Source organism: Cydia strobilella, chromosome 9, assembly GCF_947568885.1.
Source record: "Cydia strobilella chromosome 9, ilCydStro3.1, whole genome shotgun sequence".
NCBI classification, from domain to species: domain Eukaryota; kingdom Metazoa; phylum Arthropoda; class Insecta; order Lepidoptera; family Tortricidae; genus Cydia; species Cydia strobilella.
The window spans coordinates 14,276,287-14,290,475 of NC_086049.1; the positions used below are offsets into that span (position 1 = coordinate 14,276,287).

The 14,189-nt window shown below is 37.5% G+C and overlaps 1 protein-coding gene across 5 annotated transcripts in view; it reads left to right on the forward strand.

Moving 5' to 3' along the window:
* The window catches only part of LOC134744385 (caskin-2), a 394,551-nt gene that overhangs the window by 201,607 nt on the left and 178,755 nt on the right, over positions 1-14,189 (forward strand). Inside the window, exon 1 of one of the 5 annotated variants that reach the window (XM_063678179.1) lies at positions 11,152-11,526. The exons of 1 other annotated variant lie outside the window; for it this stretch is intronic. Coding sequence is in view for 2 of the 4 variants with exons in the window: in XM_063678181.1 (XP_063534251.1) it covers positions 11,493-11,526 (34 nt within the window). In the remaining 2 variants the exon portion in view is untranslated. Of the gene's footprint in view, positions 1-11,151; positions 11,527-11,869; positions 11,907-14,189 lie in introns of those variants that run through there. 3 more of the 5 variants (XM_063678178.1, XM_063678181.1, XM_063678182.1) reach the window with 3 other exon arrangements.

Here is a 14,189-nt window from a genome sequence, read left to right on the forward strand (position 1 = left end):
GTGACATAATAAGAAGGCACTTTTAAGTGTCACACCCATCGGTAGATATAAAAAATTGTTGTCAAGGATCCTACTTATAATGTAAAATTACGAATGATTAGATAAAGGAAAAATCGATCTTAAAAATACATCGATATATCGATCATAAAAGCAAAGTTAAGTAAAAATATGCTTTCAGTGTTCCGTAGGAAGCGACAGAAAAGATAATTGATGAACGGAACAATCATACCGAACATCGATATACCGAAATTCAGTACGGTTCGAGTATCTTTAATATTAAAACTATAATAACGAAGCGAAACGGTCAAAGTATAAAAAGTAAAGTGAAGATAAAAAATACATTGCTTTTAGTTAGCATTAGCAGACAGTGAACAATCTGTTTTGGGTTATAAAATTACTAATACCTATTTCTTTGTCAAAAATATTATGATAAAATATTAATAATACAAAAATGTGACGTCTCACCAGGGGGGGAGGGGTTTGCCAAATGTGAACAAGTGTGACAAGGAGGGGGGAGGGGTCAAAAACTTCGAAATTCGTGTGCGGTAATTAATAGATGAACCCTTATCTGCCTGTCCATTACATTACTCTTGCATAATGTACTTTATGTTGTTACCGTAACTCTATTCCGTACCTATACATCGATAAATTCACTCAATCATAAACATAAACATGTCAAACATGTCGTATAATGTCACGACAAACGGCCGTAATCTTTTTCTCTGGTATTATTTCCTTCCTTTTCGAGGAATGTCGGCGTCGGATGTGTCGTAAAAATAATACCCATTCTTATAATTGGGCCACACGTGTGTTGTTTTTACTCCTGATTCGTTAATGGGATTCACTTAGGTATGTAAATGCATGCATTTGTGACAATTAAAAGTTGAAAGCACTGCGGTAGGCCTCATCGGTAGTCGTTTGTTAAATGATCAGTCTAGATATAGTTGTCTGTGGTGGCGAATTTTCGAGGCTGACGGGCCAATTCGAACACTGATCTGAATATCAACTAGATATCCACTAGATACTATGAAACAGAAAAGATAACGAGATATTTAAGATAGTTATGTCAAATTTGACATTTCCACGATTCAATGTCCTCTTGAAAGATCTCTTTAAGATTTGCTTAAGATATTACTTAGACATCCAATGGATATCTAATGGATATCCCAAAACGATGAGACGATAATAATTAATACAATGATGGGTTGTATATTAGCCTTCAGAGCAGCTATCATAGGGAGACATACGCTGGTTAGCCGCATCGCTATCCAATCAATACTACGTCTAAGCTTCAGATCAAAGATTCCCAAATGTTTTTCTGGTTAATACGTTTGCACATAAAGAGAATAAGTGAATAAGTAGTTTTTATTTGTAAATTATGATTCAGAATGTCGACACATGCTTACATAACTTCTTCAATAAAAGTTAAAGTAGATGACTGAATAATAAAAATAGAATTACCTCGCATAATTAAACCCAAAAAGGGTATTAAACCGATTTATTTTTTATTACTGATCCAGATCAACTTTTGCGAATTATTTACAAGTATAAGCAAGCATTTATCAATTATAACTGTCAGATTTTTACACTAAATATTATATAGTATAATTACAAAATATTGCAACTATAATTTTCTTGCATTATAAATTGATCTTTACTAGACCGTCCTTAAAGTTCTTATTCTCTTTAAACCTATGCTTTTGAAAGTTTACCGAGTTCCAATTTTCATATAAAAGCGGTACTTCAAGTAGCCCTCAGCTAATATCCTGATAGGTGGTAAAATCATAAAACACAAATTAGTTTAATTGATGGTTGCCATAAATAATACGGCACAATTAGCGAATACTTCGAAGCCGGGGTGCTATTGCAATCGCCCCCCAATTCACCAGAGTTCAAGCTAGAAACAACTTTTTCACCTCAGCAGCTCGAACAAGCCTACTTTCGTCACTCCCTGGAGTGAGGAAAGTGCGACTTTCCTCACTCCAGGGAGTGAAACAATGTAGCTTTTTAATTTAGTGAAGGCCATGAACTTCATACTTTTATTTCATTTTTTTTATGGTACGGTACGGTACGGTACGGTACGGTCCGGTCCGGTCCGGTCCGGTCCGGTCCGGTCCGGTCCGGTCCGGTCCGTCTCGTCTCGTATCGTATCTTATCGTATCGTACATATTATAATACTTTTTTTTTTCTGTTTATTCTGTGTAATTCGAAATACATTTTAACCTTTTATATGTTCTCACTACTGAGTGAAAAATTATGTGTGTAACACGAGAGCAAAGTTATTTTACATCTCGTGTTTTTGAGTCCCTCGCTACGCTCAAGATTCTACCTTAGAATGATTCAATTATAGAATCTTTCGCTTTCTCGGGACTCAAAATAAACACTCGCAAGAAAAACCACCTTTCCTCTCTTGTTGCACGAATAACTATTTTTTAACACTACAGTTTCGCAACAGTATTTTATGCAAGCGTTGTATAAGAAGGGTCAAAAAAGCGAGTGGCGTGTGTTACAATGCGAGCCGGATATGCAATCATAGATATGTAGTACCTAATTTGTTTATGTAGACTTAGACAAAATAGTCAGCTCTAGTTGTGAGGGATTTGTAGAGGTTGTAGAGGAGAGGTTAGACTAAAATTAAAAATAATTAAGTAATTTTTTTCGCAAATAAAAACGTACAGCAAAACTAAAACAAATAAAGCACAATAGGGGCAACATTTAGGAAGTTGTATTGTCAGTAATAAAATCCTTGCAAAAAGACAGCGCGCAAAGCAGACTTACTAAACTAAAGGCCGCCTTACATTAGTTGGTCTGAGCGCTCAACTTGGAAAGCAATGAAAACACATACACTGCCAGAATTATGGATTTATATGAAAAACTACGCCCCCGTTTAAATAACACTCTTTAGGAGTCGAAATGATGGGTTATCAAAGTGAAGGCAGTAACGATCTAAATGGGCTTTAAAAACAAAAGACTGTTGTCTGATTGTGTAGTATTAGTGCTGTTATTCTCAAAGAGTGCTTAAAACACCGTGTATGTTTTGAAGCTATAAATAAGGGTTACAATACCTACTCATAAATGGTATACTTACTTAAACATACGTTTTGTAAAGAGGTTATAAATAAATAAATATTAAGGGGCATCTTACACAGATCAACCTATTTAGCCTTAAGTGACGCTTTTATCCCGGTTGACTACTTAAATCTTGGACGACTAAGATAGATGTCCGATTCCTCGTCACTGTCCCAGTACATTGTAATAATTGGCAATAGAGGTACGTCATTGCCAATAGATGACAACAGGGTGTCACCTATTGGGCATTAGCATGTCGAGCACTGGTATGAGTAAGTTAAAACGTTTTACATTGACTGACTTATTGAAATTCACATCAATTAGGTACTCCGTTTTCAAATAGTCAGATAATTGATCAAAATTACCGAGGCGGGGCTCAAATTGATCAACCCCTATCAATTGAGCGTTAAATATGTAAATAACTTTGACGAAAATAGCGGCGGGGGTGGTCATTGCGTCGCCTGAAGTAACAGCATTTACAAAAGGTTATAATATTTTTTACTAAAAGAGCAGCAGATAAGTGGAAGTAAATTAGGATTCGTGGTATTTCTACTTCTAAGTAATACATAAATTTTAGTACATACAAATAATTTGTCTTTAGGGATGACTTGTGAATGGTGCTTCATCCATCTTTTTTGAAATCTGAACGCACAGCAAACGCGTGCGAATGGCACCGGAGGTCTATGCAACAATTTTTCATTTGCTCATAATTTAATAGAAAAAAAATACATTAAAAGTTTAAACACATTGAAAATAACAATACAATACAAATACTCTTTATTACAGAGAACAGTACAAAGACAACATGTATTTTTTAGATTCTGCAGAATTGATCCAATTAAAGTCGAGACAAAAACAGTCTAAAACCTACAATTTCAGAAGATAAACAATATCTAAATGTATCGGACATGCAATCTGAATAAAAATCGACTAAGACTACCTATAGCCACAGACCATCCCTTCTTAATCCTTGGTCATCACCAACCTTTAGGTATACATGTCACACTGCGGGCTATCCTTAGGTTATGCTTATGCTAGCTCAATACAGATTGGAAAGTTAACTTGCATATTAGACAATGAAAAATATCGAAAACCTAATCCATTTTTAACCACATTCACATATTAATTGCCGAATCCCCCCACTTCCGTAACCCTATCCAGACAATTACCGTGGCGGTCGTGTTCGGTTACAGACAGTTTTGTATCCGGCGTACAATTGTAGCCGGGAATGTATATGATTACAATATTTGGGGATTTTGATGTAACAAAATATAGTATAGCAAACCAATTTTGTCAGTAAAAAGGCGGCAAATTTGAATCTAACGCCCTGGCTAAGGCGACAACCATAGGTGGGAACGAAAGGTCCGATCGCTGTGTCTCGCTCCAACCTATGGTTGTCGCCTTAGCTTAATAAGCTAGGCGCACATTGTCGTGGCCAGCGCGTAAGGTAAGGACTGTTTATCACCATGAAAGCGTATAATCATTTGCTCGCACTTGGTCGACATTGATGCTTCTTTGCTACCCTAAATCCACCTCGTATCGCCATTTAATCCTCTTAACCTAAACTACTCTGACAAGTTTCAAAGTGCTCGATCGATAAAACTGTAAAACAAGTACGACAGATAACATAATCAATCATTCCACAGATAAAGAATGACGCAGTGTTAGCAGACTTGTTGGCACCGCTCTTATCAGCTCTTTAAAAGTGGGAAATATTGTTTTGTGCGATCATAAGTAGATTGTGATTTTAAAACGTTTTCACTTAAAGCTTAAAGGTGTGCGAAGTAAAGGTGTTATTCAACTGCAGCTGCACTACTGTTGCGACATTACTGAACCTGCTTTGATACCACCAATTTCCTTAATAAAATGTGTGAATTACTGCTGGCAAGCATGATTTAATTCTTGACTCCATATGGCGACACAATTTACATACATACATTTTACGTGCATTTCCATTTAAAAGGAACTTCCTATGTTAATAAGGAACCTTTTTAAATTATGGTGACTTTCCTGTTCCTCCTAACAAAGGAGATAAACAAGAAACATACTCAGTGTTTACCCAATTAGCATAAAAGGTCAACCATGAGATTACTGTAGATCTAGGCACAGAACATTTGTGTCGAGCAATGGAAATAGGGACCTTAAGTGTGGATGGCGCATATATTATGTACTTCGCGGTCGTAAAATGGCCTGCCTCAAAAATTATGTTGGCGGTCTAATTATTGTGAAGAGAGTAATGAACAACCACAAACAATCAGAAAATAAATTATGGAAGTGTTTATGTGTGGTTAATGAGAGTAATCTTAGCCATGCTTGATCATTTACTTACTATCCGCATAGAGTAACTTATACTAGAGCGGTACTGTCATAGTAAATTTTGTAACCCCAGTAAATTCACTGCCATCTGTCGACACACTTTAAAACTAAAAATGAAGATTTATAAAAATACGATAGAATGTATTTAAATATAGATAAATGTTTTTTTTATTTGCATTAATTATTTTTATGATTTTGACCTATGTTCTTTCACTGATATGCGTTAAAATTGTTAAATAACAAACGAAACCGTCAACGCCATCTATACGACTGTAGGCCAAAACTAGTAGCGCCCTCTGAACGAGAATCAAATTTTCTTGATTTTCGAGGCACGTTTTTTCCTTAGACTGTATCCATCTATTACGGAGTTATATCTATCTTTGCTATCCGAATAGCAATTAAACAGTGAGAAAGAGAACGTGTCATATAGGGAAGGACAACATGAACTTCTACCGACAAACATCAATCATGTTCGACAGTTAGAATTCTGTAGGTACTAATGGCTATTTTGTTTCCTTCCTCAGTACTTATTTCATGCACGTTTTTTCATGAATAATCGTAGTTACGAAGAATAGCTGAGATACACAATTTGTTAATTAATTTTTCAACCATTTTATTCCACGTTGCGCCACGTTTTTTAATTATACCGGAATTAAAAAGGTTTGCAGACTGACCGCGACAATCTGTGGATAAAAAAAGAACAATACTGAATCCTTAATGTTTAGCTCCCAGAGTAACATTGTTTTAGCTTATTGTTAGTGGAGTTAGTAATTTGAGTAGCTTATTTTTTATCCACTCTGATTTTTATCGATTCCCCATACAAACTTCCACCCCCCCTTTTCACCCTCTTAAAGGATGACTTCTGGGATAAAAACCCTATGTCCTTCCCCGGGACTCAAACTATCTCTATACCAAATTTCAACTAGATCGGGTTAGCGGTTTAAGCGTGAAGAGGTAACAGACAGACAAACAGACAGACAGACAGGCACACTTTCGCATTTATAATATTAGTATGGATACACACTGACAAAAAATTATAATCTTACACGTAGTCACTAATAACGACAGGGATAGGACAACTATGTATATAATTTTTAAGAAATGGAAAGAGACCGTCTCGAAACATTTAAAATAAAAATCGTAATGTCAGTAACTGTAAGCATGTGAAAGAATACGTATATTTAGGTACACTTCAGTATGTGAAAGAATACGTATATTTAGGTAAACTAATATCCTTCAACAAAAACAGAAATATAGACGAAATATCAAGACGTATCGCCATTACATGGTCTAAATTTTGGAAACGCGCGGATACAATCAACAAGCGCGGAATAAAATACAACGCTGCCAACGCGCCATGGAAAGATCCATACTTAATATAAAATTAATCCATAAAAAGAAGAGCAAAGACATACGGCAAATAACTGGTGTAATCGACGCATTATTATTTGCGCAAAAATTAAAATGGAAATGGTGTGGCCATACAGCACGTATGCATAGGGACAGATGGGCAAAAATAACCACCCTATGGCGGAGCCCTTCGGGGACAAGAAACAAAGGGAAACCTAAAGAAAAAATGGCTCGACGAAATCGTGGCTACAGCCGGTCAAGACTGGTCACAGAACCGGACAGGAAAAACTGGCTGAATCTGGAGGAGGCCTTCACCCGTAGAGGGGTCTCTACACAATAGAAAACTTTTTTTTTTACTTTTATAAACATATTTTAATTTTTTTATGTAGAGAATTAATAAAGGCTTTTTATTTTTATTTTATTTTAATTTATTTATTTATTTAATGTCAGTAACTTACTCCTGGAATATTCTCACCCATCGATCTTGCCTGTTTCACTGACACATCGAACTGTACTTACCATAAGGACGAACAAACTGGTCCTAACCTAACAACTTGGACATAGACGGACAAAACGAACACGGCGACGTAGGAAGTCTAAACGTAGCGTAGGCTGACAAGGGGCTATGGCAGTGTGAAGATAGGGAGAGCCTGTTTAGTCTGCCGTCCAACGGTGCGTTTATAATTCTTAAGGTTTCTATTTAAAGTGGAGAAATTGAGGAGAGCAAATTGAGTCTCCGATCGAACGGCGCGTTTATGATTCTTTCCCGCAGCTAGACATGTCTGTATAAAATTTTATAATTCACAGAAAGCTATAATTCCAACAACTTTTAAGAAGATATAGGTATGGTATCTGAAGGGTAAAGGCTATCTTAGGTGTATCTGAAGTCTAAGCGTTTCAGCGAATAATACTTCTTCGTCTTTAATACCCTTAGGCGACGTTCACACTAAGGCGGTGCCAGTGTGATATTAACTACCTAATATCCCATTGCTGGAATATTCTCAGTCTCAATCATCCATCTTGTCTTCTTATGGTACTGCTTGATATTTCACTGACACATCAAGCAGTACCATAAGAATGAACAAACTGGCCCGTTAATTGTGTAGGCTTAATAATTGCAAAGAAAAAATGTTTGTGGTACTTTATGTTATAATACATGCAATCCATAGTATTTAAATGACAAATAGACTAGTGAAACAGACATAAATGACATAATATGTACATACCTTTAAAACTTACACTATTTTTATTAAAATAAAATATGTTCTTTTCACCTTCAGCCAAATTAAGGTCTTAATAACTCCCTGTGGGACGTGGGTAGTTATTGGGTTAGGATTTTCTGTGATATTATTGTCGTTTAAGTCACGTTAATTTTTTTATTTAGTAAAACAACTTGTGATTATAACATAACGCGCGCTCGAAACTAGAACCAAACAAGCTGCACCTATCTGGCTTTTGCCCATGTTAGGGCGTAGGAGTCATGCTTGACTGAACTCGCGAAGCGATTGTTCTGTAAGATGGAAGATAGATACGGCCGATACAAGATATCAATGTTACAATAATATTACCATTCATCCTTTGAACTCTTGTTTCCACTTGATTTCCTTTATTTAACTCACGTACTTAATGGAAATGTTTAGTAAAACAAAGCTAATTTGGTTTCATTTACAACCGGATCTCTAAGAATTAGCTTATGGGGGATTTCCCAGGTTTATATAAAGTTTCATTTACAACAAACAATCTACGGAAGTTTTTAAAAGTTGTTGTTATAGGTTTACGGCTGTCGAATTACGATGATGAGGATGTATTAATAACTAACTTACTTACTTACTTACTCCGTTGGCTCAGCGACCCAAAATGAGACTTGGCCTCCGACACAAAACAGCGCCACTTTTCTCGATCCTGTGCGACCTCTCGCCAATTGGTGACTCGAAGTTCGCGCAGATCCGCCTCCACCCTGTCGCACCAGCGATACCTGGGGCGTCTAATAGGACGTCTTTTTGTCTGGGCGGCCCAGGTATGCTCTTTTCACGTTCCGACAACTAAAATAACTAAAAGGTCGAAATTTCAAGTATGTATGTATGTATTTCGCAAGATCTCTTTCGCTTGTTTGAATCGTTTGGTGCTTTGAAATTTTTGGCGAGAAAAAAAGCGCTCGAATAAGAACTCGCTGAATTGCCTATGTTCCTAAAAAGTTATTTATAATACTCGAAGCATTATTTAGCATTCAGGTAGACCAGTGCAAGTCTGCTGTAAAATTGACCACCTACTCGGATTTACAACTTAACCTAATATGTGTGTGGTGGGCATAATACTCCTCCGGAAGTCTGGTGGGAAACTTTCATTTTGCATGCCTAACTTTTAATTCGCAATTTAAAAAGCCGAAAGACAATTCGGGACGGTAGCCCTTGCCTTCGCAGCAGTGCATCGACCGTGCTACCGGTTTTGTTGACTAATTAAAATCCACTCTGATGCGACTTTTGAAAATTAATTAACGCTATCAAGAACCAATAAAACAATCGGCAGTATTCCTTCACTTTTCAATATAATGACGTGCTAGTCATTTAGTGCTAACCCGTTATACTTAGGTACTTGCGTATTTTACATGCAATGCTGCTTCGGCTAAAAAAAATTGTATGGTTATTATGTACCTACATGAAGACGTAGTGTGATATGGTACTGATCAAAATTGTAGAAATGCAGGAAAACGGATAGTCCAACAGGGTCTTTAGGGCAATATGATGATACATCGAAAAGCGTTGATAGCTAGTGTAGAATTATTTTGCCACGATGTCATGTAGATATATTGAGTTATAAGCGTTATAAATTATAAATTATAATCGTTATATTTCTTTACAGGTAAGTTAAATCGAAGAATGGATGATTAAAGATAGGTGAGGATGAAGACTAGCTAAATCAAGGCACCGGTGAAGTTGACGGAATTAACAGACCAAGTGGATACCTAGAATCAACTACTCGACACAGTCGAGACCAGATAGCCACTTACCCAGCTGTGGTAAAAATTTGGATTTTCTGTATATTTTTTTTCCTGCAATAAGTTGCTCGACGAAGCGCGGAAATATATCTGACATAGATTTGTAGGACTAGCGCTTCTCCATTATAATTTATCTATATATAAATCACTTCTGTTTCTTTTTCTCTCCCAAATGAAAGAGAAAAAACCTGCTCAATCAATTGAAAAAATATCGGTCATAGTTGCACCAAAACCGGGCATGAGCATCTCAAGTTCCTAACTAATTATTTCAGTAATAATAAAAGCAACTGGAGATCAACTGGATTCTCACCCCGGCCATGATTTGTTAATAATAGTAACAATAACCGGTCGACCTTGCGGTCCGACCTTCCCAGAAACGTCAAAAAACGACCAAAACCTAAGAATTGAGGGTTTGGGCAGTTCGACTTAATGCCCGATTAGTCAGATGATTTTGGAGCCTACGAAACATTTGGACGAGAGCAGTTTTGTAATTAATATGATACGTACCTAGTACGAACCTAGTTTTTAGTTTTGGATTTTGGTTTGCATTAAAGATAAAAAACTAAAAATTTTGGCTTTGGATAAATCAGGTGCATTTGCTCATACCTAAGATGATACTTTTAATCTCAGCAGCATTCGCATTAATTTCGCAACTTCTCTGATCGTAATGAAACGTTTTTTGGAACTGCAGATGCTGACTGAACTCAAAATAGATTTTTGAAGTATCGATTAATATAGGTTCTATAATGTATAATATAAATAAATAAAAAATAACCTACCTACATTGATTTGCCTTTGACTCTCGTATGTATAAAAAATATACTTTTTGTCTTATTGTATTTCGCAAATGGTCCCTTTAGATCCTCTCGCCTTTTATTCACCTCCACAATCTGTGGATGAGAGATGGATAAATTTTAATTCGTTCCGATGAAATATTTCGCCCGCCAGGTTTCACACTCGCTCTGAATACAGATGTGCGGTTGTTAAATTAATTAACTAATTTTTGCTGCGAATTTTGAATTTCCAAATATAAACTTTCTGTTTAACAAGAGATTTTTTGGCGTGCTTAATTGGCTGCTTAATTCAATTTTGATTACCTTCATAAAACTTGTATGAATTCATCTTGAACTTTAACAACGTTCATCAAGTTGTTCTAGCTAGACCCGTTTGTTTTCATAAAAATAGATTTGTTCGATAGATTATCATTTATTAGCGACAACTACTAGGAACTGGACATGTTGATAAACAGTTGTCGCAGTGAGCACCTATTGACGGTGGCGCTGGCGACGTGCAGAATGTCGCAACTTTATCGATGCACTCGTCGTCGAGTGTGCAGATAACGGCACCGCGTAAATAAACTACAATCGTGGGTTATTACATTATCGAGCGGCAGATCGCGGCCCACGCGAGCCCTGTCAAAGAAGAAAAAACTACGAGAAACGCACAAAGGTCCGCAGCAGTCGCTGGACTTGTTGGGTGCGATGTTCTGGCGGGAAGAGCAAGGGGGAACGGCTACCGCGCGACTCGCGTCGCTTGCACTCGGCTTTCAGTTTCTCACTAGCGCTCGTTGTGAACGCACGCGCGCTCCGCTCGGTGAACGAAACGTGTATCCAATTTAAACTTGTGACAAAACTTAGTACACGGACGTGAGTCTTAAGTGGATCTCAGTGCAGTGTCAGTGACATTCCATTATGAATGTGTGCTTTATGTGCTGAAAGTGCTGAAACTAATTACCCTCGTGAGTTTCTGGAAACTTAAGCTGATGGTCCTCTTGAATAGTAACATGAAAATAAATGGTAAAGTCCCCTAAGTTTATGCATGATGTGCGTGTTCTATGTTGGTATGCTGGATTAGGATCTGATTGGTTTGCACGACGCACGGATCATTCGAGGTTTGCACATCACGGGAGAAGAGGCTTAAAAAACATGTTTAAGTGAATACGGACCACCGAGACCGCCAAAACAATGGCAGACCTTGGTCACACACAGACGACATTGACTCTCCGAATGTAAATTTGAGTTAGCATGAACATAATGGTGTGTTTAGAAGTGGATGTATTATGAATAAAGGCTTGTGTGTGTGACCCTGTCGCGCCTACGGGACTTGTGGGTGGACGGCATAGCTCCACCGCCTAGCGCAGCAGTGGGTGTTTGAATGGAGCCAGTTAATAATAATGGTGAGATTTAATCACCACCATGGAGGTTACACAACAAAGCAAGCATGCCTGTTGTTCAATCGTAGAAAACTTTGGAAATAATCGTTTCCGATAAACTAACAGTTAACCTTGAACTCGCTTGTAGCATAGGCGTCTTTACTTTACTAATCCTCGACTCGGGTCTGCCAAACATGATGCCTACCTAATTACTTTACGATCGCAACACTGATATTAGCTTTGTTTAATGCTTATCTTTACTCCGATCTTGATTGCCATACTATTCAGACTAACTCTGATAGACAACAAATATGATTTGATATTGGTACACCTAAAGTGTAACATGAGAATTGTGTTAAACGTTAGCACATGTACAAATAATTAATGTTTTGCTAAAAGCCTCTGAAGAGGCTGAATCCCTACAAGCTCGAGTGTAACTAAACAATTTGCACATGTTACGGAACAGACCTCAGATGTCGACGGACAAAAAACAGCTCCCCACATGTGCAGCCGAATTCGGGACGCATAGGTACTATGCGATGACACCATTAGGGTGCCGAACGTTTGGCCAAATGTCGATATTCGGTAGAAACTTGCTGCAATTTAAACAAATCTCGCGGACCTTTAGACGTCGATAGTGTCTGAGAATAAAACTAAAATAATTGTTGATGTAGGTTCAGCTCAAGCGTGAGCAATATTTATACCAGCCACAAAAGAACCAAATAGTGATAGTAAAGATAATAAACGTTTGCCTACGCATCTGAAATAACAAATCGGACGGAGAGAATGAAATTTAATTACAGATTGAATTACTCTGTTATTATAGACGTATGATGAATGAGGGAAAAGAGAAAAAGTCGAAGGTTTCTCAAAACCTGCGCGGGCGGCACGTGGGACGCCAGATGCTCGCGCGCATCCTCGATCCTTTATCTCGTGACTAACTGCAGCTGTGGATTAAGCCCCATTATGTTGCAGTTAAAGCGGAACAAAGCTTTCTAAAGTCCTTTCACAGGGGTGTGCAGTTTGCGTAAAGAATTCAATGGATCTTGAAGATGTTTTTATTGGACTTGAAAAGTATTTTGGGCGACGCAATAATGGTCTCGATAAAGATACTGTAGATCATAGAGTTGTATAGATAAACGGTAGCAAGCAAAACGTTTAGGAAGTGAAAGCGGCTCCAGGAAAACAGAAATCTTTTAGAGAAATCAGATCAGGTTATCTGCAGCTTAATCCAAAATGACAGCCATAAACTACGGCAGAATTTGCGCAAATGGCCGTCTGGATCCCAAACGGGTCAAGTCCGGCTCGAGGAGTTTTTCCACCGATTATGATCGAGTATCTACGGTCACTGCCTTGTACGGCAGCCTGCGCTCGAGTCGCTCTATTGACAACTGTGGGATCGACGGCGGCCCGATAAGATCTACTCTCTAGGTGTTTTCATAATTTCTCTATCCCTATTCGATGTAATTGAGCGCTTAATGTGAGAAAATCGTTTCGGAATTTGTTTGGTATGAATGAATGGGTCGAGATATCAAATCAATTGAATGTCAACATAGCTACGGTATTTAGGTCAGTATGCTGACGATTCTACTTATAAGTCACATCAAGTTTGAATTGTCGATGATAAGAATCTTTCGAAATATTGTAATTTTTCTGGATAGTTCAATAGTTGCTAAACATGCTGTGAATTTTAATTAAGAACCACCTACGTGGCACAAATGTATTCCAGTAAATGGAATCAGAACAATACCTACTTCTCTGGGAACAGCTAACATTTGCAGTAAACCGGCGTAGCAAACACATTGTAAACTCCAACAAACAGTCCTTAGCGACACGTGTAGCGAGTTTGAGTAATCGGCAAGAATGCTTTATGAATATTAATTCCGCTGAGCGCGAGGAAAATCAAACCAGGTGCAACAATACTGCTGAGTTACATCTGTTTCAACTGTTAACCTCACTTGTTATAACTTTGTATGCAACGTTATTTGTAGTGTAACTGTTTACCAGTTTTCTACATCAAGATTATCCTAGATGTTAAAGGCTATAACGGTAGAAAAACTGACGAATTTGGTAGCAATATTAAGCAACTAACCAATTTAGCTGTGAACTGCTACTGTATCGCAGTGGTTGAGGTAATTAATGAATATTATACAGAGGCTCACGGACTGAGCCATCCTTATAAGGTGCTTCTAGGTAGAACCATTATCTGTGTTTGTATGATATCAAAGTCCTAGGAAACCGGTATTGATTATAAATTATCTGAGAATGACATCACGTAGGCTAATGTTAAAACATTGTAATATGCAT